This window comes from Aptenodytes patagonicus, chromosome 17, assembly GCF_965638725.1.
Source record: "Aptenodytes patagonicus chromosome 17, bAptPat1.pri.cur, whole genome shotgun sequence".
In the NCBI taxonomy this organism is placed as follows: domain Eukaryota; kingdom Metazoa; phylum Chordata; class Aves; order Sphenisciformes; family Spheniscidae; genus Aptenodytes; species Aptenodytes patagonicus.
Genome location: NC_134965.1, coordinates 7,505,961 through 7,533,366, shown reverse-complemented (window position 1 = coordinate 7,533,366; position 27,406 = coordinate 7,505,961). Strand labels below are relative to the sequence as shown.

Below are 27,406 nucleotides of genomic sequence, written 5' to 3'. Positions count from 1 at the left end.
GCAGCGGGAACGGCGGGGACTGCCCCTTGACCACCCCCCCCCCCCCCCGATCCTGCCCCCCCCCCCGCCCCGCAGCCCCTCACCTGCCCTCCCGGCGGGGCCCCGGGGCCGCTCGAGGACTGCCCCCGCCGAGCTCGTCTCGCCGCATCTGGAAGCGGCTCCCGGAGGGCGTCGGCAGCCGCGGTCCCGTCCCGTCCCGTCCCCCCCCACCCCGCCGCCGGTGTGCGCGGTGCTGCGGCGGGGCGGGCGGGGGGGCAGCGGGCCGTTCCCGGGAGCGGAGCGCGGGCCCGGCGGCGGGGCTGGCGCGGCGGGGACTGAGCGCGGCCCGACGGGACGGGACGGGACGGGACGGGACGGGACGGGGCGGGCGGCGGCCGGGGGCGGTCGCAGGTTGCACAACCCGCCCGGCGCGGCCAGGAGATTCCTGAGCGGCGAAGTCAGAGCGGCCCGGCCTGCCCCGGCACCGGGCACCGGGCCCTCGGCAGCCGGCGGCGACCGGTGCCGGCCGGGCAGGGCCCCTCGCGGGGGCCGCCGGGGACCCAAAGCCCCGGAGACCGGGGGGGGGGGGCCGGAAGGGGCGCAGTGACTGCAGAGATCCCGGGGCGCCTAATCCCATGGAGGTGGGTGCGGGGGACACGGGGGATGGGGGGGACAGGCCCAGGCGGGGTGAGGGTGGCAGCGGCAGGACAGGACACGGCCCCCGAACAAGGACCTGCAGCCCCGGGGCGGGGGGGGCGGGGCTGTAGCCCCAGTACAGGGGTCCCACGGGTGTCCCCAGGTCCCCCTGGGTGCCACCTAAACCCGAGTAGGGGCTGTGCCAGGCAGGGCCCCCTGCCCGCGCTCCCCCTCTACAGGTCAGAGCAGCCCCCTTAGGAGCACCCACCCATCGGGGTCCTGCGCCCGGCAGCTCTGCCCTCACCCTGACGGGCACAGCCACCGCCAGGTCCCCAGGGGCCAGCGGGGCCGTGGTGCTGCAGAGCAGCCGCGGGCAGGGGGATATCGCAGTCTCCACCGTGCGCTGCCCCGTCTCCTGCCGGTCCCCCTTTGCCTCCCGCTCCCGCTTTTCCCATCGCTGCTGCTGGCGACGGGCCGTGCGCTGCACACCTCCAGGAAGGGGATTTTTGGGCAGCCCCGCCAGCGCCCAGGTAAAGCCGCAGCTGCGTTCGGCACAGCGCACCGCAGCCCAGCGCAGCCGTGCTGCTAATGTGCCGCTGGCCACGAAAACCACCCTCCATCCCCCGGAAAAACCTCCTTGCTCGTGCCTGGGGTGGGCAGCGGCAACAGCATCCCAGCGAGGTCCAGGCCACAGAGGCATCCGGGTCCCTTCCAGGGCATCCCCGGGTGAGGGGACACGTCCCACGGGCAGCACCGCAGCCCCCACGCTCCGGCCCTGGGAAGGCTCCGGCTGCACTGCTGTTGTTGTTTTGAAGGCCAAGTCTCTCCCGCTGACACCCTGGAATTAGTCTTTCTTCCAGAGTCCTTAAAAATATCCTGGATTTCTGACACCGGGACTCGGCTTCCGATGGCGCTTCCAAGCTGCCGGGCCTGTGGCCAGCCGTCGGCGCCGGGGGACAGAAGGCGTCCAGCTCCCGTGCTCCTCCTCAGCACGGAGATGATGGCGGTGCCAGGGAGGACCGCAGCGGTGCTGGGGAGAACCGCGGCGCCTGCCACGGCCAAGCTGTTACTTGCCATTCCTACGGCGGGACGGTGCTCAGTGGGGCACAGGCACGGCGCAAAAACGCTGCCTTACCTCGGCCTCGCTCCCGGCGGCTCGCGGCACTTTGGCGAGCGTCCCCGCGCACGGCCAGGAGGGTGGGCAGGCTCTTCCCCGGGGACCTCCAGCAGCCGTGACCCTACAGAGCCCCACGGCTGAGGATTGGGCTGCAGCGAGGGTCCCCGAGGGGCTCTCCCTGGCCAGGATTTCTCCGTGCATCCCTGGGAGAGCACGTGGCCCCAAACACCAGCTTCTGGTTGAAGCCTATGACCCGCTCCCGCCAAGGGGCACCCGTGAAACGCCGGCACCCCGGGAATTTGGGGTGGGCCGGGGGGCTGAGCCGGCGAGGCTGGCGGGGGGCGCGGGGAGAGGTGCTGCTGCTGCCCCCTGAAAGGCAGGGCAGCTGCCTGCCGCCCCTGGCTGCCCGCACACCGCACGCGCTGTTGTTGCCATCTGACAGCTCTTGGTGAAAACGGCCTTTTGTGATTCAGCCGTGTTTATCCCAGCCCGCAGCCCGGCCCAGCGTGGGTTTCCATGGAAAACTTCCATCCAAAACAAGGGGAGAAGGAGCTACAGCAGGAGTGACTCAGCCACAACTGGAAGCTTCTGCGGGTGAAGCGGGGAAGGGGGGGGGGGGGGGGGGGGAAGCTGTTCCCAACGGCTTGGTCCCGCTCCGGCAGCGGGGCCCGGGGATGGCCCCCGGCTCTCCCCTGCCCGTGCCACTGCCTCCTCGCAGGCAGGAGCCGGGCAGGCCTGGGGGGAGCTGCGTTGTATAACCGTCTGTGAAACACGTCACCTTCCTGGAGCGCACACACCCCCCCCAGCATCAGGCCCCGCTCGTGGGGACAGGGGAGGAAGAACGTGAGATGAGTAAGGCTCAAATCCCGGGAAGATCGGCACCCGATGCCAGGCTCGGCGGTGCATCGCTTTTTCCAGCGCTGCCCACGGGAGCCCGTGCCCGGCGAGCCCCACGCGGGCGGCTGGCACGGTGGGCAGCGGAGGAGGGCCTGAGTCAGCAGCGGCGCAGGGGGAAGGGACGCGGAGAGCTGGGGAAGGAGGCAGTGGGTGTTTGCAGGGAGGCAGCAGTGCCGGCAGCGTCTCTGCTCACGCTGGTCTTCTCCCGCCCTCCCTGGGACACTGGGAAAGGGGCTGGGGGCTCTGCTCACCTGAGGCAAGGAGAGCAAAGCCGTGCCCCACCGAGCCCCGGACCCCGTGCCCACGGCAGGCTCCTAGCGAGCCCAGCCCTGGGCAGGGTCCTACCCGCCCCTGGGGTTGGCACTGCGGCCAGGCAGGGGGCTCCGATGGCTGCGCTGGGGGAGGGAAAGGGCCCCATCTGGGGAGCAGAGGGGTGAAGCCCTCCCCTGCCAAAACACCCAGACTCCCGGTGCCGCTGGGTAACAGCGGTGGCCGTCCCCAGGGCCCCCCGTGCCCCAGGCCAGCGTCACAGCTGCCACCCGGAGCCCGAGCTTGCTCCATCACCCTCCCAGCAGTGCCCCTCGCTCGGGGACTGCAACCGCCACACACTGTTTTGGGGAAAAACCAACCCCCCTGCGCCATGCGGGGTGGGGGGAGAGGAAAGCCCCCAGCCAACAAGCTGAGCGAGGGGTGGGAGGACCTCGTCTCCAGGCTCAGCTCCGCGGGCAGCCGACGAGGGTGGCTGCGCCCCGAGAACAGCAGCACGGGAACAGACCTGGATCTGCGAGAGGTAGGCAGGGGCCGGCGCGAAGGCGTCTCGCCAGTGGAAAAGGAGGCGGAGGGCAGGATTCCCGGGACAAACCCCTCCGTCCAGCAGTGACAGGCGGTGACGGCCACGGGAGCCGCTCTCCTCCTCCCATCGCACCAGGGGCCGAGCACGACCTTTCTCTGCTGCTCACACAGGCACCTCCCGTGGATGAGGGTCGCGTTTATTTGTTTTTATTAATTTGTTTAAACTGGTACAGGAGCCACCTGGCAGGAGCCATCTTTTTACACACCCTGGGAAGAGAAGGCAGGTACCGTAGCACCCCAACTCAGGTCACCCATCCCTCAGCACCCCTCCACAACCCACCCGACGGAGCTGCCTGCAGAGCCGGGACCGTTCTGCTCACTCACCGCACGCCTGGGCTCCTTCCCCCTTCGCAACACCCGAGCTGCGGCAGTGCCTCCCCCCGGGAGCGGGGAGATGCCGGTCATCGGCTGTGGGACCGCAGTGCAGGCTGGCGGCTGGGCAGCACCGCTCCGCAGTGGCCGCAGTGAGCGGTGGTGGCTGCAGTGCCTCCTCCGTGCCGTTCCGCGGAGCCGCTCGGGCGGGGGGGGCGAGATGCTGCGCTGGGGAGATCACCGCGGCGAGCTGTAGCTCTGTGATTAATTAAACAGCTAACGGCGGGCTGGCGAAGCGCTGTCTGCTGCCATCCTTCCCCAGCGGCCGAGGGCTCAGGTGGGGGGAGCGGCAGAGACAAAGGCCCTGGTGCTTTGTCACAGCTGGCCGTCACGTTCGGCCTCACTCCCCAGAGCTGCTGCTGCAGCCAGGCATGCAACCCCAAACTGCACCCCCCCCCCCAAAACAGCCTCTGTGTGTCCCCGCCGTGGTGACCGAGGGGTGACAGACACCCCCACGCCTTCGTATCACCGGAGCAGGCAGCAGAGATGCGACACAGCCCACCCGGTGCCGCTCTGCGAGGTGGCAAAGAGGGCAAGCGCTGCCCGAGCCCCGCCAGCCCCCCCGGGACAACGCCAGCCCGGGGCTGGCCTGCAGGGAAACCAGCTACATCCTCCTACCACCGCCTCCGTCATGCTGCCACGTAACCAGCAACAAACCGGAGGGCAAAAAACTCACAGGCGCGAGAACCACTCGTTTCTGCTGGGTTGGTTTTAACCCACGGCAGCTCCCAGGCCTGTTCCCGGCTGAGCGAACACAAAAAGTGCTTCTGGCCCCTGTCCCCGGGCCCGCTCCTGCACCACTGCATCCTCTGCCCCTCGCAGCGCCGACACCGCGCTGCCCGGCTGCTCCCCAGCTCCCAGCGCTGCGCGAGCAGGGGGCAAATTCAGAAGTTTCATCCAATTCCTCTCTTTTACCAACCACATTGCACTGTACCCCCAAGGAAAGCCGTGGCTAGAGAGAAGCCCTGCGAGCACAGCCCGGGGCACGATACCTCTGGGCTGCAGACGGGAGAGCCCGGCCTGCCCCAGCAGCAGTCAAGCAGGACGCCTGCAATTGTAACGACGATAAAGATTTCCGTGTGCTTCTGGAAAACATCAGAACCAAAAACGTAGCGACAAGCTTTTCTTGTTCATGAAAGCACTCTGTACAGAGGAAAATACAAAAGTCTCCCAACACACGCACGCTGAACCAGCAGACGTTTCATTCCTGAAATGAACACCAGCCCTGACACTGGCACAGGGACAAGAGGATTTTCTAGCCCCAGACCAGCTGGAAGGTTGGCTTAATAGCTTTCACCACGAATATTAAAAATACAGATCTTTGGGGTGTAACAGCTGCGGGAGCCGTGTGCTCTGCAGACAATTCCTGTGGCCGAGCTGAAGGACCCTGACTTGGAACAGCTGTTCAAGTCTCTGAAAGCACCTCACGCACACAGAGCGGCGTCACCCTCCTGTCCTCAAACCCCGCACCGTCATACCCACGCGCTCACGCACACAACAAAGTTGCCAAAAAAAAAAAAAAAAAAAAAAAAAAAGGGTGATAACTAAGAACTATTTAGCCTGGCCCTGTGTTAACACTGCAGAGCAGCACAGTGAGCTGATGAGGACTCTCTGGCCCCTCTCGAGGGTGTGGCAACACAGTGATGTTTCACCGAGATGGCAGGCTGCACGTGGCTCGTCTGAGCCCCATTTATTACGGCGACTGTTATCAAACGGCCCCAGCCCCCGGGGGCTCAGCCTGTCCCTGTCCGGGGCGGAAGCGGTCCAAGAAGTCCAGGTAGGCCTTCTTCTGCGGAGCAGCCGCGGGGACGAAGTGCCCGCCGGGGTGGGCGAGGACAACAGGCTCCACGAAGCGCTGGGCCAGCTCCCTGCTGAGGGGGGCGGCGATGACGGCGTCAGCATCGCCCACGACGTGCAGCGTGGGCAGGGCGATGGGCTCCCGGTAGAAGTGGCCGTGGGCTGGGGCGCGGCTGGCAAAACCGGCCACCAGGATGGCGAAGGCCACGGGGAAGCGGGGGTCGCCGCGGGCCCGCAGGGCGCACACCATGGCGGCCAGCGCCGCGCCCTGGCTGAAGCCCAGCAGCCCGTCAAAGGGCCCGTGCTCCGCCAGTGCCGCTGCCACGGCCGACAGCGACTCCTCCAGCCCCGCCGGCGCTGCCGCCACCTCCCCCGCCTCAAAGGTGCCGGGCCCGGAGAACCACCAGCCGCGGGGAGGGTCGTCCCCGTCGTCGTCCTCGCCGCCGCCGGGGACGGGGTGCGGCGCGCTGACCGCCACTAGCTCCGCGCGGCCACGCAGGGCCTTGCGCAGCGCGCCGGTGCGCTGACGGAAGCGGCGCTCGCTCTGCCGGTAGCCGTGCAGCCCCAGCAGCCGCAGCGGCCGCCCCTCCGACATGGCGCCCGCCGCCACCGGAAGCTGAGTGCCGCTTCCGGCTAGCCCCCCCTCCTTCCCGCCGAAACACATCGCGCTGATTGGACGGCGCGGCGAGAGGGGCGGTGCCACTCCGCGCCGAAGCGCCAGCGCGCCCCCTAACGGCGGGAGGCCGCGGCGCGAGGAGCGGGGCCGGGACCCCCGGTGCGACCGGGGGCAGAGCCGGCGGCACGGCCTGGCAAGGAGGCACTCCCCGCGGGCAGACGGGACGGTCCTTGCGGGCAGCGGTGTCGTCGAGGTACGGGATGCATCCCCCATCCATTCCAGTGCCGGTACCGGGAGGCTCCGGCAGTGCTTACCCTCGGGGGGCCGGTGCCGGTGCCCGCGCCGGGTGCGGGAGCGTGGCGGCAGCAGGACGGGGTGCAGGCTGTGCTCACGAGGCCGCTGGGCCCCCGGTGCTCGGCCTCTCCTCGCCCTCCGACGGGGTGGGGGGCACGGGCGGCTTCCCCTGCAGCGGGGAGATGGGGGGTCAGGATGGGGCCCCAGCCCCCACCTGACCTGTGATGAGCCTGCCCGTGCTCAGCCCACAGCACCCCATAGGCCACGGCTGGGGGGGATCCCCCCCCCCCCCCTTCCGCCCCGGGGAGCCGCGGGCCCAGGCGGGCGCTTGCCTTGGCCAGGGCTGGGGGGAGCTCGGGTGTTGTGTCCCCCCCACCCCCGCCCCGGCCAGGCTGGCACCGGCCCCGTTACTGTTCACCGGGAACGAAGCCACAGGGTGGCGCTTTTGGCACGCAGCGCCAGGCACCGCACAGCACTGCACACCGTACGGCACCGGGCGTTCAACCCGCGCCAACGCTCCCACCGCCCGTCCCCGCCACCCCGCACGGCCACCAAGAGCCAAGGAACAGAGTGGGGACCCGCTGCCCCGGTGACACCCCACCACCCCGGTGACGCCACGCTGCTCACCTGGGCCGGCCGGCCGTGGCGCGGGGGCTGTGTGCCGGCGTGGTTCACTGTCCACGGCCCCAGGGACTGGCTGGCGTAGAAGTCCATGGGGTAAGGCTGCTGCCACTCGACGTCCTGGAGAGCCACCGCGGCCTGCGGAGGGGACAAGGAGCTGAGTCCCCGAGCGGTGTCTGCCGTGGGGGAGCCGGCGGTGCTGGGAGAGGTCCCAGCACGGTGGCTTGGCATGCCGAGCAGGGCACTGTTGGAGGGAAGCTCGCGGCACTGGGAATCCCACTGGTTTCACAAGAGATGGGAAGTCCCAGCGGCACCCCCAGGCTGTGCACAGAGCACAGACGGGGAGAGGAGGGGATGCTGCCCGGCTGCAGGGATGTCCCCGTCCTGGTGGCTCGCAGCACCGCGGCTCTGCGGGAGGCTCCAGGCCGTCACCCCAAGCCAGGGTTGGTCCCCTGCAAAATGGGAGGGGGGTGCTCACCTCGTAGGGTGTCAGCAGCGGCTTGCTGAAGGCTTCTCCCCAGTCGATGGAGAGCCGGGGACAGGCTACCTGCACCCACCTGGAAGGGAAACACGCGGCAACGGATGGGGACGAGCATTTTGGGAAGAACAAGCTGCAAGGAAGCCCCCCGGGGAAGGGAGCAGAGTGGGCAGGGAGCGAGGTCCCCACTGTGCCGGAGCCACCCTGCCAAGGACAGCCATGTCCCCAGTGCCCAGCCACCCGTCACCTTTGTCCCCTCCCAGTCCCGTGGGCACAGCACCCGTGGGGGTGCACGGTGCCAGGGCCTGCCCAGGTGACAACAGGACAGATGTGGCGGGGATGGCTTCCAGTGGGAATAGGAGGCCCGGACAGGGATGGGGCACCCTGGGGACCCCGGTGTGGGGGGCTGGAGGGGGGTCAGCAGCACTCACGCGTCCACGTCAGGCAAGAGTCGCAGTTTGCTGGGGAAGATCTCAGACAGCAGCACCCGTACGAAGGGCCGGCCCAGGGCACGGAGACGCGACTCCAGGTGCTGCCGGGGGGAAAAGGCACCCGGGGGGCATGAGGGGAGCCCAGACAGATGCCCCCGGCAAGCTCCCCAAGCCCTGCCCACAGCCCCCTCCTGGCCATCAGACCCTCTGTGGGTCCGAGCTCTGCCCCATGGCCACATCCCCTCAGCGGTCACAGGCCAGGCGCAGTGACGGGGACCGCGGCCACGGCTGTGGCTCGTGCCTGGCTCTCCCCAGTGCGTGCCTCAGCCTAATGAAGTAATTACCGCTCAATGACAACAATCTGTTCTTGTTAGTGGCTGCCTTTCCTGGGACGCCCGCCTGCCACTGGCTGACCATGGCCAGAGGCTGCAGGAGGAGGAGAGGGGCCCAGGAGGGGCCAGGGACGTCCTTGTCCTTCTCCCCCACTCCCTGGGGCCACAGCAGGACAGCAGCTGCTGGGACCTCGCTACCCTGCTCTGCCCACCAGTCCTTGTGCTGCCCTAAATCTCACCTGTGGCTCCCCAAAAATTTCTGGGTGTGAGTGGGGCTGCCATATTCAGGGCACCCCACTCCCATGGGGCAGGACACTGTGGTCGTGCTCCCCTCGCCCAGCCGGGGTGCAGAAAGCGGCAGCCCGGTGGCTGAGCAGGGACAGTGAACCCGATCAGAAGTTCATCCAATTAAAACAAACCCAGGGAATTAATTGCTGAGCTGCCCGTGCAGGGTGGTCTCGGAGGCTGGCCAGCTCTCCCCAGCAAGCGGCAGGTTTAATGAGCCCTTGTCTGGCCTCCCTCATCCGCTGCTAATTGCCCTGCCTGCTCAGTTTGGGGGCACACAGACCCCAGCCAGTGGCAACCGATGAGCCACCAGCGGTGCCGGTTCCACCCTTGCCCTGGCAGCGAGGCCACTGTGCCGATGGTGCCATCGCTCACCGGTCCTTCTCCCTGCCCAGGAGCAGCACCCAGTGCCCAAGCTGGGGCCACGGGGAGGGGGCCGGTACCTGCAGGATGCCGGGGGAGCCCTGCCGCCCCAACGTGCCCAAGATGAGCCCCCAGCAGCGGGCACTGGCGGCGGTGCGGATGGCGTCCTGCCGAGCGCGGCGCATGCGCTCGTGGCCGTAGTGCTCCTGAGAGAAGACCTTGCTGTAGGGATCGTACCTGCAAAGCAGAGCCGGGCTCACACGCGACTCATCACCTGCCCGCACCCCATCACCCTTGCCCCCTCAAATGATGCCGCTCCCTCGTTAGCACTAATTGCCTCCCACAGCATATGTCCCCCCAGGCCGATGCAGGGCCCAGCTGGCTCATCAGGGCGCAGAGAGGGGACAAGGCAAGTGTCCCACCGCAGCCCCCCAACACCCGGCACAGCCTGGGCCGCGCGCTCAGATCCACGCTCGGCTCCCCCCCATCGTGGCTCATCAATTATGAAGAAATCTTTGATTTGTTGCTTTGTTTGACGAGGAGAATTTTAATCAAATCCCACTCGGGTTTCGGCAGCTTCCCCAGCGCCATAAACCTGACGCGCGCCTCCCGTTAGTAACAAACGACCTACTAAGAAATTCAGATTTCGCCAAATGGGCCCAGCCTTTCACTCTTGATATTTCATCTGCTTTCAGCGGCCTCATCATCGCGCTTTATGGCCTCTGCCTGCAGCAGCCGGGCTTTAATGGCTGCACCTCCATGAGCTTTCACAGGTACTTGTCAAAATGTTTATATTCAGCCGGAGTAAATGGCTGGTGTTCATCTCCCCGCCGCACCTCTTCACCCACCCCGCGGCCCCTCGCCTGCCTGTGCCCGCTGCAGGCAGCTGCCTGCCCAGTCCCGGGGTGGGGGGTGCTCCTGGGGTGCATGGTGGGGACAGCCGGTCCCTGGCGTGCTGGGGGAGCTGGGGTGCTCCCCGCCGTGGGGCTGTTGGGGACCAGAGCGGGTGCCCGCGGGCTGCCCATACTTACAGTCAGGTATCCCCGGGTTGCCCGTACCTGTAGGCAGGTATCCCCGGGTTGGCAATCATGATGGACTCCAAGTGGAAGCGCCCATCGCCCAAATACCTGCCGAGAGGAGAGGGAGAGCTACGGCACGTGGGAAACGGCGGCACCCATCCATGTGTCCACCAGTTTCCCAAGCCGTGGTGTGCGGAGATGCCGGGAGCCCGAGCTCCCACGCTGGGACCCAGGGGCAGCGGGCACAGCCAGGGCTCCCCGTCTCCGCGCAGCCCCCTGGCACGCTGGGGCAGGAGAGGTGGCCGCGCTCGGGGCAAGGAGGGATGCCCACGTCGGCGTGGAGCGGCCAGGAGCTGCTCCATCTCAACGGCTGGTTCTAGACATTGCTGCTTCCATTTCTAATCGGATTTCAAGTCAGCAATTACATTTCAAAGCCTTTCATTCAGCTGCCCTAATGGAGTGAGGGCTTGGAAAATGAATTCAGACGTAAAACTTGACTAGATTTTGCCCTTAATTGGAGAATGACATTTTGGGAGATCAAAGCTAATTTGTCTGCAAAAGTTAGCCCCAGAGACGGGCAAAAGAAGAAAATAGTAACGCGGGGAGGACGCAGGTACGCCGGCTGCGTGCACCTGCACGGGCGGCCGGTCAGAACTGCACCGTGGCTCCTCTGGTGGGGGGAAGGACTCGCCCATGCCGACGTGGTGCTGGCCCGGCCACCCGTGCCTGCTCCCGATGCCCTTCAGGAGAGATGGAAAGTGGCGCCTCTCCCCCAGCCCCGGCATGGCTCAGGGCAAAGTCAGAGCCCCGCCAACCCCCTGCCCTGGCAGTTGTGAGCCCGGCCCCCCGCATGGCCGTGCTCGGAAAGGCACCAGCGCTGTTGGCTCCTGGCAAGGCAGGCAAGAAGGGGCGCAGCAGAGCCCAAACCCATACTCGGGCTCCCCAGCTCCCCCCAAGGGTGGGGTCCTTGTATTTATTTATTCTGCAGCACACTGTATTCACAGTACATTAAGCATTTCCATTACCTAAAATAATTAGGTGATAGGAAGCGAAGTGCTCCCTCTAATTTGCTGTCCTTAAATAAAATTAATGTTGCTGCGATGTTGGGCCCCGGCCATTTGTCTTTTCCAATTATCCACCCGCCCTTCCATCTATTATCTATTCTGATATACGACTCAATTATTTCCTCTGTGCTATGAGCACACGCCACTCCGAGCAGCACAGGGAGCTGGAGGGGGCCCATTCCAGCCTGCAGACGTCCCCCCGCCACCCCCCAGAACCGCCCCGCAGCCAGGCAGGGGCTACAGGCAGGCAGCCTGGGCCAGGCAGGACCAGGTACTTACACGATGGCGTCCGTGTCCTGGGCGAGCCGGGGCGACGTGCAGCCCAGGATCTCCCCTGGGGACAGCGGCTTGCACTGGGGCACACACACCTTGTACTGGGAGCGCAGCTCCTGTGATGCCGCCTGAGGGAGACACGGGGTCAGCCGGCCAGCAGGGACAGACCGTGGCACAGAGCACGGCCGAGGCCGGTGGTCCCTGGCACTGCTGGGGACCCTTGGGGACACCCTGGCTCTGGCAGTCCCAGCTCCATGGGGCACCAGCGGCAATGGCTGTGCTGTTGTGTCCCGGCATGGCGGCAGCGGAGGGGAGCCGGTCTGCTCGGGGCAGCACCGTCACGGAGGGTAACGGCCCCGCACAGCCGAGATGCTCAGCGAGGCTCAGCCAACATATCAATTAAAAGACAAGGGAAAACGCTTAACGCTTCGATAGCCCCGTGTTTAGACAGACATGGCTCAAGAGGGTCATTCATCTCCTCCCATCCTGCCCAGTTGGCCGTTCAGGGGCAGACAGACAGACCCGCCAGAGCTTCCCCTGCCGCTGCTGGCACTGCATCAAAATGCCAAGTGCTCCACCGCCTGCCCTGACATTTACAGAGCAGCTCCCGGGGGAGCCAGGGAGGGGTGCCGCCATGAAACATTGATCAGAGTTATTATAAAGTACTTGATCAACATTACGGCAGCAGCATATTATCGCAGTGACTCGTCAGAGGGGAACTGTCACCACCAGCACCCTGGGGCAGCCGCTCCAGCCCCGGAGCCGAGGCAGGGAGGGACCCAGCCGGGGCCAAGGTGGGGGGAGGCACAAGCCCCGTCCCATGCCCCGCACTGCCGGGGGTCCCCATCTCACCTGCACCGTGGAGACAAACTGGATGGTGCTGACGAGGGCCAGGGAAGTGCCTGCTGCGAAGTTGAAATGAATGGTCTCAAGGAAATGGGACGTGTCGATCTTTATGTCCACAAACACGTAGAGCATCTTCAGCCCCTGCGTGGCGTCGATGGGAACTGGTGAGAGGAAGAGAGAGGGTGTGAGTGGGGGGTACACCCGGGGCCCCGGCAAGACCCCACCGCTGCCGCCCGCAGCCGGGGGATAGAGCACATTGGTGGGGCTCCCTGCGTCCCAGCTGCCCCAGCGCGGGCAGGCCAGGGTGGGCTGTGCCACCCCTCTGCCCGCGCTGGCACCCCAGGCACCCCGGGCAGGGTGCGCAGACGGGAGCCATGGAGAGCACCCGCTCATTTGTCTCTGGATAATGGCAGCCTGGGGAATCAATGAACACAAATCTAATTACCCCCGGTGCTAAGAAGCCTGTGTCACCACGATTAAGTGAATAATTAAAGTACACAGAGTCCACATCGATCCACAGCTCCGCATTCACTTACCGTTTTGGTGCTCTTCACCTGATCACAATTAAGTGCAAATTACTCCCTCCCACGGGGCATGTGGGGCCAGGAGGGAGGGGGCAAGCGCCTGTGTGCTGCGCCGGGATGCACCCCGCCATCGGCCACAGGGCTCCCTGCGAAGGCGGCTGCGCCAAGCCGGTGCCGGGAGCTCCGTGGGCAGCCCGAAAGGAGCCCAGCACCCTGTGGGCACCCCAGGGTGCCCTGTGACCCATCCAGACTGGTGCAGGCAAAGACCACACAGCCACGGGCAGCGGATGGCAGCTGGGCTGGTGACAGGCAGCCTGGCAGTGCCTGCCTGTCCCTGCAGGGAGCAGCTCCAGAAGATGTGAATCCCGTCCCCCGGAGCAGCCCGGCTCTTGCACTGGCGCACTCCCAAGCACCGCTGAATATGGCCCCTTCCTCCCCTTCCCGCTGTTCATTCATGTAATAGCAGGCTACAAACCAGGGGTTTTATACTCCCTGTTCCAGTGGTGCCGATAACCCTCCTTCCGTAACAAAGCACCTAGCACAGATATTTATCACCACGAACGCTCACACTGACGTGGCTTTCAGGACACAGTTCTCAAGCAGGGAGTCAGTATTTCATACGGAGCCTGACGCAATTCTTCAAACCCATTTATATGGCCCCATAAACGTCCAGGAGGGCTGCCGGGTGCTGGGAGCGTGGCAGCAGCAGCGATCCACGCGCCTGCCGCTCGCTACGGCAATTCTGCCGATCCACCTTAAAACCCAGAGCGTCTTATTGTTATTTTTGGGCTGATTCCATCCTGGGTGGACTTCAAAGTTAGCAGCATCTGGGACAGCAGCGCAGTTTCCATGGCAACTGGATCCAGAGTACCGTCCGCCTGGGGAGCACACAGCCTCCTCCTCCCTTCCCCGCCCAGCCTGTGCTGCACCCACAAAGCCGCCTTCCCCAGCCCCGCGCCAGCCCCCGGGCGAGCGGGGCCCCCAGGCCATCACTCCCCTCCGCTGTTGCTCCCGAATTCCCCCAAAGCCCACAGCTGTGGGGCCGGGGGCGAGAGCAGCCCCGTCCCCATCGGCAGCTCCTGGGCGAGCTGGGTCCTGCCAAGCCATGGCTTCGCTGCTCTGCTCTTGGGCACAGGGCTGCAATTTGGGCGCTGCGACAGCGCATGGCCGAGCAGGCCGAGCACTCCCTGCTGCCCTCAAAATCCTGCCCGTGGGCAGCCGCCCAGCCAGCTTGGTCCCATCCAAAGCCAGCAACCGAGGCTGGAGAACAGAGATCCCTTTGGGAAGGGATTAGCCCTTGGCACTAAGTCTCCGAGCCAGCGTCGAGCGGGGCGGGGAGCCGCTCGGCACGGCACAATGGTAGTGGTGCAGCCTCCGCAGTGCCACGCACAGCCACCTCAGCAGCGCCCCAGGGCCAAGTGTCACCTACTCAGGCAGCTGTGTCCGTAGTGCACCAAGAAGTCAGCGCCCAAGGCCCGGGCCGTGTAGTCGTCCACGCAGCACGCGCCGTAGGTCACATCGCCCATCACCACCGCCTCCGCGTCTGTGAACCTGCGGGGAGGCACAACAGTGAGGGTCACGGCTGGCTGCCGTCACCACAGCCCACGTCCTGCCCCCCAGCCCCATGGCATGCCACTACCGGGGGACCCCACGTTGCCATCAAGCCCCTCGCCATGCACCAAAGAGGACGAGCACTGGCTACTCTCCGAGATGTCAACATGATTAAGCTGGAGAGCGGTAATCCGTCTCTTCAATTGGGTAAAGCTGTTTGCAATTCAGCGGATTATCCGCTCATCAAACAATACGCTGCCAGCTTCCTAATGCTCCAGCGGGGAGAGGAGCAGAGGGAGACCCAGCGCAGCGCAGTGCTGCCGCTCCCGCCAGCCGGCCCTGGGGACCAGAGCCACCAGGACGGGCAGAACAGCTGCCCTGGCATCCCCAGCCATGCCAGCCAGGCTGGCCGAGCCACCATCCCCGTATGCCCGGGCACTGCAAGCCGGTGCACCCCAGCCCGCACCCGGCTGCGTCACCCGCTGGTGCCAGTTTGGCCAAGCTGGGTGTGCTCCAGGAGCAGCTGGTGCTTAGGTGGCACTTGGCGAGGAAAAGCACCGAGCGAACGCTGGCGCTGTCCCCCATCCCTGCTCCAGCATCCTGGCGCTTCGGCCCAAGCCCACCCGGCACCTGCCAGCCAGCGGAGAGGCACGCACTGGCACCGGGCGGCAAAGCCGGGGCTCTGGTATGATTTAAAGGCACCACCTTTCTGGGTATTTTATTGCACCATTTTGGGGGATTATTAGCTTGGCTGCCTTCCCGGGGAGCTGCCGTGGTAGTTTACGGATGAAAGCAGGTATCGTCATGACAAAGCCCCACGCCTGGAGGGGCTGCTTAAACCAGATGCTAATTCCTTATTTACGCTGAGGTTGCACCCCAGGCCGTAGCCCGGTGCCAGTGGGATCCCCCCTGCCGCTGGTGTGGGGGTGGGGCGAAGGGGCCGGGGGAGGTGGGTGCCCTGGCACAGCGTCACCCCCAGCCGGCACCCGGTGCTGGCTGGGGGCCAGGGTCCCGCACGCTCCCCCCCCCCCGAGCGCCAGGCAGGGAGCGTTATGTCGGTGGCAAGAATAGAAATGGTGGGCAGAGCTGGGCAGATGGCAGAAGGTGGAAAAATGGTGGAGCGTGCTGAATATTAACAGCTCCGGCCCATCCATCAGCACCCAGGGAGGGGGACAGGGGAGCAGCTCTGCCGGAGCGTATCTGGAGAGGGGGCAAAGCCATCCCCACCTCCCGCGTCCAGCCCAGGCATCTCCCGCTCACCGCAGTGTCCCAAGGGCTGGGGACACAGTTGGGGACCGTCAGAAGATGGACCAGATCCTGCCAGCACCCAAATCCCGTGGCTCCTTGCTGCCAGCGTGGCCCGGACGGGAGGACAGCTCCTGTGCTGCCTGCACGGCGGCGCCGTGGGGCTGGGGGCTGCTGAAGAAGGTTCCAGAAGGCTCTTCCCCACCCCCCCGAGCCCCCAGCCCCCTCCTCTAATGAGAGGTGATGAGATGAACGTGAATCAGACTCCACACATCTCAGCAAAAGTGGAAAATTATTCAGCTCCTTAAGATTCAGGACGGGGAGGTCTGACTCAGAGCGGCAGCCAGCGCCGCTTAATTTTTTATAGATTAAAATGTATGCAAATTGGCCCAAACCCCAGAGAAAGTCCCTGGGGGTGAAGAGCAAGAAAGTGAAATAGCAACAGCGGAGGGAGGAGGGCAGAGGCTGGCAGAGGCGCCCGTGGCCCGTGCCTGGCGTGCGGGTCTGCAGCCGGCAGTACATGGCCACCGGCCCGCGGGCAGGGAGAGAGGGGGCTGAGCTCTCTCCTGGCCACGGGGGACCATCCTGCTCCGGCTGCAGGGAGCAGAGCCACAGCCGAGCAAGGAGCAAAGAGGGCGCCGGATGATGCCTGGTGAGGGGGGAGCCCAATGGTGCTGCTGCCACCGCAGCCGGTGAGGCTGGAAGGGTGCCGGCAGCCTGGCGGTGCCGGCAGGAGAGGTGCAGAGGTGCCAGGACGGCACGTGCCAGGGTCACCCGCGCCAGCCGGGCTGGACAGTTGAGCAGAGCAGCAATCATCTCCCAAGACAAATCAAAGGCAAGCACGGGGGCCTCCCCTTGATGTTTTAATCAGTTTGGTGTCGCTGGAGCCTTTCATCAAACTACAGAGGAAGGAAACGTCAATTAGCAGCCACCTGCCTCTGACGCGGTCCGAGGAGCTGCTTGCCAACCAGACCGGACTGCGATGCGGGCAAGGGGCAGCCATAGGAGCATCCTTGGGGGTGTTTCGTGTCCCCCAGCTCGTCACGGCCACGGACGGGTCCCAGCAGCATGCCGGCAGGGAGGACACGGTGACGGGGCTGTCCCCACCCAGCGCCGAGTCGCTCACTACAGCTGGGAGCTCATGAATATTGAACATGTGGGGAGGTTATTCATCTTTTACGTCCCGCAAACCCCAGCTCATTCTGAAAAACCGCCCGGCCTTAGCATTTTTCTCATCTTCCCCTAATTCATTATCTCCTCCTTTAAACAGATGGCTCCCGAAATCCCATTTATAAAGCGCCATGCTCAGCACTGGCAGGATGCGCAACCGGGAAGGCCAGGTCCCGGCCCCGATCCCAACTGCTGGGACCCCTGGACGCTCCCAGCCCTGCTCTTCCCTGGCCAGTGTGTGATGGAGGCGACAGCGACCCGGGGACAAGTTTGGGGGCTGAAAACGCTGGGACAGACAGGCACACACAGGGCCAGCATGTCCTCAAGCACGGGGTGGCCAGTCCCCATTACCCGAGTGCAGACGCCGGGCTGGAGTGGCCCTGATTTATCCTGGCCCCTCGACAAATAAATGAGAGCATTTGCTGCCGGCAGGAGCATGGGGTCCCCTGACATCGTGGTGGCGTGAGTGATACCGTGCTGCTCCTCAGCCCGTGAAGCAGAGCTGCTCTCCCCGGCAGAGAGAAGTCCTCAGCCCCAACACGTCCATCGCGCCTGGCTCCAGCAGCCCTGGGCAGGGAGTCCTGCAGGGACTGAACTGAAAGCGGGCAGCCTTGGCACCGCGAGGCTGCCGGAGGATGGAGCCAGCACCGAGGTGCTGGGGTGCCCACGTGTGCCGCTGGGACGCGGAGCGGGCTGCTCCTTGCTTCACAGTCACCTGCCTCGCCTGCGTGTGGCCCTTCACAGCATGGTCACACTGTAGCGTGGTGTCACCTCCCTGCCGGGAAATGCCTGGGGATAAACAAGAGGGTTATGCCCTGCAAATACCCCACGCCCTGTCCCTCGGGGGAAAGGCAGAGCCCCACGATCACCCCACAAAACCTACACCCACTGCCTGCACTGCGGCACCCAAGCCCAGCCAGTCCCAGGGACGGGTGCCAGCGGGTGCCGCTGTCCCGGGGCGTGGGGACTGAGCATAGCTCCAGCCGAGAACAATGCGCTTAATTAGCGGAGAAGCCCGTCACCAAGCCCCATTACCAGACTCCCAACTTCATTAGCGCAGGAAGGCTGCACATAATTAAAATAATGAGTTTGCAATTTTACTGCAAACGGTGCTGGAAGAGCCCCACTGCAGCTGGGCAATCACCACTCACGGGCAGCGCGGGGCCCTGTGGAGCATCTGCAAGTGGGTCAGGACGGGGAGAGGTGCATGTCCCTGCAGCCCCCCAGGAGCAGCGATCTCCAGGCAGGTCCCCTCCCCTGAGGGGACCTCCCCCTCCATCCTCACTGGAGGTGCCAGGGCCAACCCCACCCTCCCGAGGGGCACGTCCCGGGGGTACCCCAGCTTTGCTGGCCTTGCAGCTGTAAAAAAACCAAAGTAAGGCAAACCAAGGGCCCAGCGCACGGTGGTGGCAAAGCCACCGTGGCCGTCCTGCGCCCAGATGGTGCCTGTCCCCTCTTCCTTGCAGCCTGGCCGCAGCGCTGCCCGTCGGTGCCAGCTCCCCGGGGACACGAGGAGGTGGCACGAGGCATGTGGTGGTGGGCACCGCACCTGCGCTAGCACGTCCCAGCCCTGGGAGGCGACAGCCCTATAGACCCCACACACTCCCCGCTGCCCGGTCCCCCCCATGCCGTCACCACCCGGACTGAGGTTTTAAACATCTCCAGTGAAGTGAGAACTTCATTCTCCCTAATGATGCTGTTGTGCGGTTAATGACGGTGATTAAATTCCCCTGCACAGCGTGCCGCACCGCGCTGCCAGCGCCTCCGGGTTGCACTTAAAGGACAAGGGGAGACGGGAAGGCAGCGCTGGCCGGCAGAGCTACGGCACTGTGAAGCTGAGGCCGGATCCTGACTTGTGTTAGTGTCCCAGAATGGCCCTTTGGGACCTCCTGGTGATGCCACCAGCTTTGCCATGGCGCTCAGCGCCACATTGCTCAGTGGCACATCGCAGACCTGCCTGGCCAGGGTACCCAGTGCCCTTGTCCTGCCCACTCGCCAGCCCCAGGAGGGGACAGCCTTCATAGCACTGGGGACCTGCCAGGCACACCAGCCTTCAGGGGCTTTTTTGTCCTCGCTATCACTGCCACTGGCCATAGTGGGGCATTTCAAGCCGTGCCAGAGTTGCTGGGCTGTGTGCACGATGTTTAATTCTTTACTGCTCAAGCAGAGACGATTCAAGACCCCCTGTCACTCTGAAATGTCCCTGTATGCTCCTGGACACACCGCGGCACGGTCACCGGGATACTCTGAGCACCCGCAGCACTGCCTCCCACGGATGCTCAAAAGCCATCGGGCTGTTGGGAGGTGCTAAGGCCGCGGCAGGGCAGCCTGTGCAGGCATCAGGATGCCCCTTGTCCCCGCCCCGCCGTCGCCCGTCCCTGCCACCGAGCCACGGCTGATTAGCAGGAGCCACTCGCCCCGTTGCGGTGCGGGGAGACGGAGGGATTAGCAGCTGCGAAGCCTGACAGCCGACTTTATTAACAAGGAATCAAAAGCCCAGCTGAGAGCCCAGCTGATCCGTCTGCTCCAGCCCCGGTGTGGGGAGAGGAGGGGTCTGCTCCCGGCTGCGCCCCCCCCAAGCTGGCGGCGCAGGGGGCACCACTGCCGCCTCCCTGGCACGACGGCGGGTGGGCTGGGGGGCTGCCCCCCTCCCCGAGCCGCGGTCCGAGCTCCCCCCACGCGCCTCTCCACACTGCCGCCCCCCAGCACGAGTTACCCTCTGCCGAATTACATCAGCCGTGACAAATGGAGCCAATTTGGAAGGTGCCGCGAGAGTGTCGTGATGTGGTTTCGGCAGCCCGCCGCCCCGCCAGCTCAGCAGACCCCGGCCCTGCCGCCCCCCCGCAGCCGGCTGCTCCCCCCAGCGCAGGTTCGATAATGACAAACCTATTAACGCTAATTAACTGGGCCTCAAGCTGGTCAATGCTGTAAGTGCGCTCTCGATTTCAAAGGTTTGTCGTGGTTTAAGTGCCGGCACCAGGACAAGGCTCCAGGCTAAAGTACCCCACCGGCCTTTCCGGAGGCAGCGGCTGTCACACTTTGGCTACATCTTCACGCCCGCAGCCCCTCAGGGCTCGGCAAGTGCCGGCGAGCCCAGACAGGGTGCCGGGGGGGGGTCCCCACCTGGCAGCCCCCTCCCCTCCTTGCCCCCACCGGGGCTCCCCGGGGGCCTGCTCTCTCCCACATTGCAGTGGGGGACACGGTGACACCGCCATCCCCTTGCACGGGGACAGACGGACCCACAGAAAGCACCGCATCCTCCCCGAGCCGCCCGTGCTGCGGCAGAGCGAGGCCACGTCCCTGCTCTTGGCCCTCCCCAGCACTGCCAGACCACGGCGCAAATATTTTATTAAAAAGCAACTCCAGCAGAAGGGATAAATATTCCATCTGAGTGGCGGCAGACACGGCTCCGCTCGAGCCGGAACACACGGGGATGGGCACCGTCGTCCCAGCTCTGCAGCCATTACCAGAGCACACAGGGGAGGGGGAGCTCGCTGGCATCCCCAAACCCCAATTCCCACCAGCAAGGAGGGGGCAGGAGGCTCCGGGGATGGGCTGGGGAGAGGGGCTGCTCGCTGAGCAGTGCCCCCATGGGTGCAGGTATCCCCAGCACGCTCAGCCCTCGCGTCCCCTGTGTCCCCAGTGAGAAGGGGACACACCACCCCGGGGCCAACGGCACCCCAAGCCCCCGTACCCAGCCTGGCCATGGCATGAGCATGCGGCTGCAGTGATTCCCGTCACGTCAGAGGCTCATCTGGCCCCGGCACCGGGTGAGGAGGGCCAGCAGGAGTGGTGGCCGAGCCGTGGTTCCACATTAATGCCAGCGATGAATATTAATAGCAGGAAGAGGCAGGCACTAACGAGGCCACCTGCCGATTCGCACCTCATCTACGGCAATGTAACCAGGTCCCAAATGTGTCCCCGAGAGAGCAGGGACAGGGCTGGGCTCACTCCTGCCCACAGCCACAATCCTCCAGCTGGCAGTGCTGGTACCCGGCGCAGCCACGTCCCCAGCCAAAATCACGGATGGCATCCGGTGCTCCCGGCAAGGGACTGGCAGTGAGGTGTCCCTGGGTGCTGCGCGGTGGCAGTGAGGGAAGGCTACGGCCTTCCTGCTCGGCCTCAAAGCCAGCCCCCATCCAACCGCCAACCCACTGGCACTGCCACTTCTCTGCTCTTGGCTAGGCACCTCTCCCCATGCAGCACCCATCTCCCACCACCCATCTCCCACCAGCACCCCCCACCTCGGCACCCAGCATCCCTCCTCAGCCCTGTGGAGCACCCCTGGCAGGGAGGGCGAGTCCAGAGGGGATGCCAGCGCCCCAGCATCCACCGGCAGCCCGGCATCCACCGGGAAGTGGGGCTTAAGGTTTCATTCAGATAACAGAGCCCCTTAATCCGCTGCCTTTGAAGTCAGAGACATGAAAGCGGCTGGGTGCCAAAGCCGGAGAGGAGGCAGCTCCACTTAAAGGGACAAGCCCACGCGGAGCCGCCCGCACTCACACCCATCCCCTGCCCCCCACACCCATCCCCTGCCCGCGCCCACCTTCCCACCGCTCCCTTGCCCAACCCGAGCGCGGGGCTGCTGCGGTCCCGCCGGGGAAACCATGGTGAAGTGGGGACAAAGCCCGCAGGCACGGCTGCCTTCCCACCCGGCACGGCAGCGGCTGCTCAGCTAGCGGCAGCGGGGAGGCGAGCCTGCTCGCCCTGGGAAGGCAGCTTACTAATGAGTGCCGTGACCCCAACGGCAGACGAGGCACGCGGTGCTATTAGCACTAATTCATTGTGCGATAACAGAGAGGGGCTGGAGAGGTGGCAGCCGCAGCGGGGAGAAGCCGGCGGGCAGGAAGGGAGGGAGGGAGGCACGCTCGGCGGTAAGGAGATTATGGCCAATTTCTGCAAGGTGCCTGCATCCGCTGCCGCTGCAAAGCCCAGCTCCTCTCTGGCGCCTCCGACTTCACCTCCCAAGCGGCACAGAAAATCAGGAAAGGAGCCGCAGAGGGAAGGGGCCGCCCGGCAGGAGCCGCTTGCAGTCACCCCACCCAGGCCATCATCGTGGCCTCGGGCCTCCCCAGCCAGAGAAGGGCTGCCCCCAAGCACCTCCGTGCTGCCCTGAGAGTAGCACAGCCAGACCGTGGTTGCAGGGACAGGACGGGGCCATGGGGGAGGTGGGCAGGAGACCTGCGCGGCAGCGGTGGCCTCGCTGCCAGCCCTCCCTTCACCAGCTGCGCTGTCATGGTGAGCGCGCAGGCACCAAGCTGTCGTCAGCTGGTTGTTAACACGGCTGCTCTCCGGCTCCATCACCCCGGCGAGGGCCCCAACACGCTGAGCTTGTCAGCAGCTCCCAGCAGAGCGGCGAGGGGAGGAGAAGCTGAGCAGCGAGGGACGGGCTGGCACGGTGCCGGTCCCTGTCCCCAGGGCTGGCAGGGGGTCTCTGCGACCTGCCACAGGGCAGCAGCGTTGCCTGTGCCCAACCAGGCAGTGGCCGAGGTGTCCCTGCGAGGGCAGCCGTGCCGGGGCCCCCCGCATGCCCCCTCGGCAGTAGACCTGGGCCTCATCCTGCCCAGGCATCCCTGTCCAGCGGCCACCCCATTCCCGGCAGCAGCCCCCATCCCCTCGCCAGCCCCTGGAGCCGAGCGGGGAAGTGCGGAAAACCCATCGTCTTACCGTTCAACGATGTCCGCGATGGTGCAGGCAAACATGAGGAGCCCTTCCGGCATCTGCAGGGCCACTGGGAAAGAGAAACAGCCCCGGGGTTAGGAGGGGCTGGAGGGGACGCCCCGAAGCAGAGACCTGGGCACCAGCTGCCGGGGACAACACACCCAGCTGGAGCGGCAGCCGCAGAACGGCCCTCCCCAAAACAGCCAGAAATTGACCAAAACTCCCGGCGGCTCTGGCAGCCGGGGTGCACGTGGTCCTGCCTCGGGCCGTATCCATTCTCCCTGCTCGCACCCGGCCCCTGCGCACACACCTCATCCCTTTTTGAACCCGCTGACACTGCTGATCTCTCCCACTTCCCACAGTAATGAGTTCCAGATTTTAATTATGTGCTGCACAGGAAAAGGTACTTTCTTCTGTTTATTTTAAACCCGCTCCTAATAATGTAAACGTGTGCCCCTGGTTCTCCCAGTACAAGAAAGAGTGAATAATCATCCCCTATTCAGCCTCTCCACATCATTCACAATTCTATATCCCTCTATCATATCCCCCTTCGTTCGCCTCTTTTCCAGCTAAAGGATCTAAATCTATTTAATCTCTCCTTGTACAGAAGCTGTTCCAAACCTTTGATCGTCCTCGCTGCCCTTCTCCGCACCTCCCCTCCCTGATTCTCTCCCCGTTTCGGGAGGGTGGCTGGCAACGCCACAGCGTTGTGCCTAGCAGGAATGTATTCATCAGCGAACGATATTTCTTGGTTTGCTCCCTCCTCGCAGATGGGAACAATCCCTTTGCCTCCGCAGCCCAGCTGGGCCCCGCAGCGCCTGGGGTCCAGCCAGGACCCCCCTGTGGGTCCCCCCAGGCTACCCCGGGGCGGTGGGGAGGAGCAGGGACCATGCTGGGGGAGATGAATGGAGGAGGCCCCATTAATCCCGTTGTCATTTCACCTCCCGATCCCACTAAGACATCCCAGCTCCAGCGATATCTATCCAAACATCCTCTCCAGATCCCCCTCCAACAGAAATCCCCGCGCTGCCAAGCCCAGCCTGCTGGCCAGCGCGGAGCTGTGTAAAGACCTGGCCCAAACCGGGCTAATCTCGCCCTGCTCCAACCTGCAGGGCCCAAGGAAAGCTGCATGTGCTGTGCCAGCCCCTGCCTGACCTGGCAGGGCCGGGCAGCTCAGGGTCCCGGCATTCCCCAACCCCTTTGGGACCATTTGGGAGTGCCCTCCACCCCGGACTGCCACCACCAAGCAGACCTGCAAACAGCTTCGCCTCCCCCAGCGAGGGGGTGGCGGGAGGCAGCTGGGTCACTCTTCGCCAGCACGGCACTATGGGGACAGGGGGTGACACGCCAGCCCCCGCAAACCCCGCAGTAGGCAGGGCGCAGGCAGGGTTGGCCGCAGCCCGGCAGGAGGCTGCGTTCCCCCAGCAACGAGCCCCTGGCTGGGCTCTGCACGCGCAGATTTTTAAATCCCAGCACGGCTGGCTGGCTGATGGGCTCCGCTCCCAGCTCTGAAGCCTAAATCCCAGCCGCATATTTACATTTAATTAGGAGGTGCCAAGCAGCAAAACATGGCAACGAAAGCCTGAGCGGCACGGCCGGGCGGCCTCGCCGCGTCCTGATGGGCAGCCCTGCCTCCTGCACCGCAGCCGGGCCGGACCGGGCGGCCCTGCAGCCTCCAGCCCCTCGGCCTCGCAGCCGGGACCGGCTCAGGCAGCAGCTCCCGGAGCGTCCCCTGTGACACCTGCCAGCTCCTGCCAGCCCTGCCAGCTCGGTGGCAGCAGGCAGAGACATTCCCTGGTGGACACAGCGTTTCAAATCTGGCTCTGCCCGGAGCCTACGGCACCGCACAACCCCGTGAGCAGCCCCCGCCTGCGTGCGAAGCGAGGGTGGGGACGCTGGTGACACCCGAGGACGGAGGGGGAGGCTCCATGCCCTGATGCCTGTAGCCGATCACACACCGAGAGCCAGTTCAGCCACAGCGGGATGCGCACGCCTAGCAGGGATGTGCACGCCGAGGGGGGACAGGCCTGGCAGCACCCTGCAGCACCTGCTCGGGGGCCACCATGGCCACTCCCCACCCCTCCGGGGCTACAGAAAACCCCAGAGGACCCCAAGGAAGGTTAAGACCAGGGCGTAGCGTGGCCCAGCTCCCCGTCAGCCCCTCCAGCCCCCCAGAGCCAGGCGTTGTGGGGCTCCCCCTGCCCGGCCCTGGCAGCATGGCAGGAAAGCGCAGGGAGAGAAGAGAGAGCAGCAGGGACCTGGCCGGTGTCCCAGACACATCCCGCAGGCTGACAGGTCCGAGCAGCTCAAGCTGTCCTGTCCAATGTGATTATAATCCAGAGATACAGATCTATTAACCCGCCTCGAGGGGAGGAGAGCTCGCCAAGACAGAGCCTAAACATGCCGGGGCACGCCGGGCAGCTCGGCACCATCCCTGCCCCAGCAGCACCGGCCCCGTGCCTTGGCCCCGAGCGGGTCCCCTCGCCGCTGGGGAGCTCAGTGGCACCGACCCAGCCCCAAAACCCCTCGTCCCCAGGGCCGGCGCTCACCCTTCCTGGCCTGAGCCTGCCGGATCCGCCAGACAGTCTTTGGGATCTCGAAGTTGTAGTTTCGGGGCAGGGCCTCCGCCGCCTCCCGCAGCTCCGCATTACCGAGGATCTCCTCGGGGATCTGCTGCGCCGCTCGCCGTGCGGGACCTCGGGCTGCGGGACAAACGGGGTGGCCTACAGGAGTGACTGGGAGGGCAGCGCACCCTGTACCCCACGGGCCACCAGCATCCTTGCTGCCCTCACGCCACCCCCGGGGACAAGCGGGCAGGAGAAAGGGGTGGGTTTCTGCCCTTCACGCTGGGGGCAGGTTGCTGGCAGTTTTGGGGGGAAAACACCTTTTTTTTTTTTCCCCAGAAAGCACCACTCTAATTATGTGAAATCCTATGAGCGGGGCTGGCTCCCCCCAAGCCGGGGAGACACCAGGAACAACACCAACCCCCCCCCCCCCATCCACAAGCACCCCGGGGGCACCCTCGGGGGTGCCCGCTGCCCCATCAAGGGGATCCCGTTATCCCACCGGGGAAAAGGCAACAGCAGCGGGCGAGCCAGGCCCGTCCCCGGGAGCCTCATCCTGAAATCGGCCCCCGCCAGCAACCGCCCCCCTACAGCTCGGCGAAGCCGGAGAGCGGCGGGGGAGTGACAGCAGGGGGATTATTCACTATTTCCAGCCCAACACCGGCACTCATGAGCCACCAAACCCTCCCCGCACGGCCCACGGTCGAACCGCCAAAGGGCCAGCTGGGCCGGGCCGGTGGCGGGGGAGGCCGGGCCGGTGGCGGAGCCACCGGCCCGGCCTCCCCCGCCACCGGCCCGGCCTCCCCCTCCGAGGCAACCGAAATAGCGCCTGGTACCGGCACCGGGAACCCAGCGTTGACCCGGCCTCAGCCCACCTGCGACGGGCACCGGGGCCGCGCTCCCGACCCCCACGGAGGCCGCCATGGCTCTGGAGCACGTGAAGGCGGGAAGGCAGCGCTAAGCGAGCCCCGCGCTAGGCCAGAGCAGTCGCTGGACGAGAGATCGAGTGCGGGAGCGCGCCGCCGGGCCCCGACGGGACGGGCGGTGCGGCGGGGACCGATGGGTCCCGGCACGGTCCCGCCCGGCCCCTGGGTGTGCAGCGGGCTGTGCCGAGCGCTGCGGTGTCAGGGCTGCTCCTCCTCACGTCGCGGCCGTGGTCCCGCCGCATCCCCCTCCCCCCCCCCCCCCCCCCCCCCCCCGCGGCTTACAGCCCCCGGGTTGCCGGTCCAACGTTAACGCAGGGACGGGGCGGGGGCGCCGGGCCCGTTGCTATGGTGACGGGTCCGTGTCGTCGTCCCCCGGTGTCGCCGGACAGAAGCCAAGTCCCTGCGAGGCGTGGGGCAGGAGGGACACGGGGGTAGCGGGGACCGGGGAGGCAGCAGAGACCCCCCCGGGGTCAGCGGGGACCCCGGCGGGGCAGTGGGGACAGCAGCGCTCCCGGTGGGATAACGGGACCCCCGGTGGGGCAGAGTGGACGGGGCGGGAGGGACTGCCCGGGGGCAGCGGGAACCGCCCGGGGGGCAGCGGTGTCCCGGTGGGGTGTCGGGACCCCGATGGGGAGTGCGGTGACAGCAGGGACCGGGGGGGCAGAGGGGACAGCAGAGCTCCCTGTGGGGCATCCGTGGCCCCGGTGGGATAGCAGGGACCCGGTAGGGCGGAGGGGACGATAAGGGGTGGAGGGCACCGTAGGGGGCGGCAGGGACCCGGGGGGAGCGGCAGGGACGGTGCCGGAGCGGAGGGGACGGCGGGGGCAGCCTGGACCCCGATCGGGTGGCGGGACCGCGGCGGGACACCGGTGGCCGGAGGGGGCGATAAGGGGCGGAGGGGACGGCAGGTCTCCGGGAGGCGGCAGGAACGATGCCGGGCAGACGGGACAGCGGAGAGAGCCGGGAAAGCCGGGACCCCGGCAAGCGCGGGGCGGCAGAGCCCCGGTGGGATACCGGGGGACCGGGCGGGGGGAGGGCGGAGGGGATGGCGATGGGGCGAGGGTGACAGCCGGTCCCGGGAGGACCGCAGAGCCCCGGGGGCGCGGCGCTGGGCCATGCCCCTCGGTGGGGCGGAGGGGGCCGGGGCGGGGGGCGGCGCGGGGAACGGGAGCAGCGGCACTTTCACGAACTGTCCACGGGAGGCGGGAGAGGCGGCGGCGGCGGCGGCGGCGGCGGCGGAGGAAGGGGGGGGCCCGGCCGGGCTCGCCCAGCCCAGCCCATCCCAGCCCGCCCCGTCGCTGCCCCGCCCCGCCCTGCCCAGCCCTGCCCGCCGCTGCAGGCAGCGCGGCACCGGCACCGGGCGCCCCTTTATAGGCTCGGCCCGAGGGGGTGGGGGGCGGCGGCGGCCCCAGCCCCGAGGGGGCGGCTCCCCCCTAAAAGCCGGCGGCGGGACGCGCGACGGGCAGAGGCGCGGCCGGCGCTCCCCGGTGCTC

At 66.1% G+C, this 27,406-nt stretch overlaps 2 protein-coding genes across 4 annotated transcripts; both read right to left on the bottom strand.

Annotated features, from left to right (window-relative positions):
• Nucleotides 1-5,510: 5,510 nt before the first annotated feature.
• Nucleotides 5,511-6,723, bottom strand: OVCA2 (OVCA2 serine hydrolase domain containing). The gene has a single exon (XM_076354662.1). It carries the CDS (start codon nucleotides 6,537-6,539, stop codon nucleotides 5,562-5,564), a length of 978 nt encoding a protein of 325 aa, XP_076210777.1. The 5' UTR covers nucleotides 6,540-6,723; the 3' UTR covers nucleotides 5,511-5,561.
• Nucleotides 5,511-25,911, bottom strand: DPH1 (diphthamide biosynthesis 1). 3 transcript variants are annotated; one of them, XM_076354659.1, is made up of 12 exons: nucleotides 25,824-25,911; nucleotides 24,973-25,125; nucleotides 22,430-22,493; nucleotides 14,226-14,347; nucleotides 12,279-12,433; nucleotides 11,433-11,554; nucleotides 10,129-10,197; nucleotides 9,151-9,307; nucleotides 8,091-8,191; nucleotides 7,660-7,738; nucleotides 7,188-7,319; nucleotides 5,511-6,729 (listed from the first exon to the last, which is right to left on the bottom strand). In XM_076354659.1, exons 1-12 carry the CDS (start codon nucleotides 25,909-25,911, stop codon nucleotides 6,655-6,657), a joined length of 1,317 nt encoding a protein of 438 aa, XP_076210774.1. In that variant the 3' UTR covers nucleotides 5,511-6,654. The 3 variants fall into 3 exon arrangements, with proteins under 3 accessions (XP_076210774.1, XP_076210775.1, XP_076210776.1); XM_076354660.1 differs by having other exon boundaries at nucleotides 25,863-25,911; XM_076354661.1 differs by lacking the exon at nucleotides 24,973-25,125 and having other exon boundaries at nucleotides 25,863-25,887.
• Between the last annotated feature and the right edge of the window lie 1,495 nt (nucleotides 25,912-27,406).

Coding starts and splice junctions, on each gene's coding strand:
- DPH1 (XM_076354659.1), bottom strand. CDS start 25,911: ATGGCGGCCTCCGTGGGGGTCGGGAGCGCGGCCCCGGTGCCCGTCGCA. Junction 10,198..11,432: donor CAGGACACGGACGCCATCGT/GTAAGTACCTGG, acceptor TCCTCTCGGCAG/GTATTTGGGCGATGGGCGCT. Junction 7,739..8,090: donor CTCTTGCCTGACGTGGACGC/GTGAGTGCTGCT, acceptor TTTCCCTTCCAG/GTGGGTGCAGGTAGCCTGTC.
- OVCA2 (XM_076354662.1), bottom strand. CDS start 6,539: ATGGGGGATGCATCCCGTACCTCGACGACACCGCTGCCCGCAAGGACC.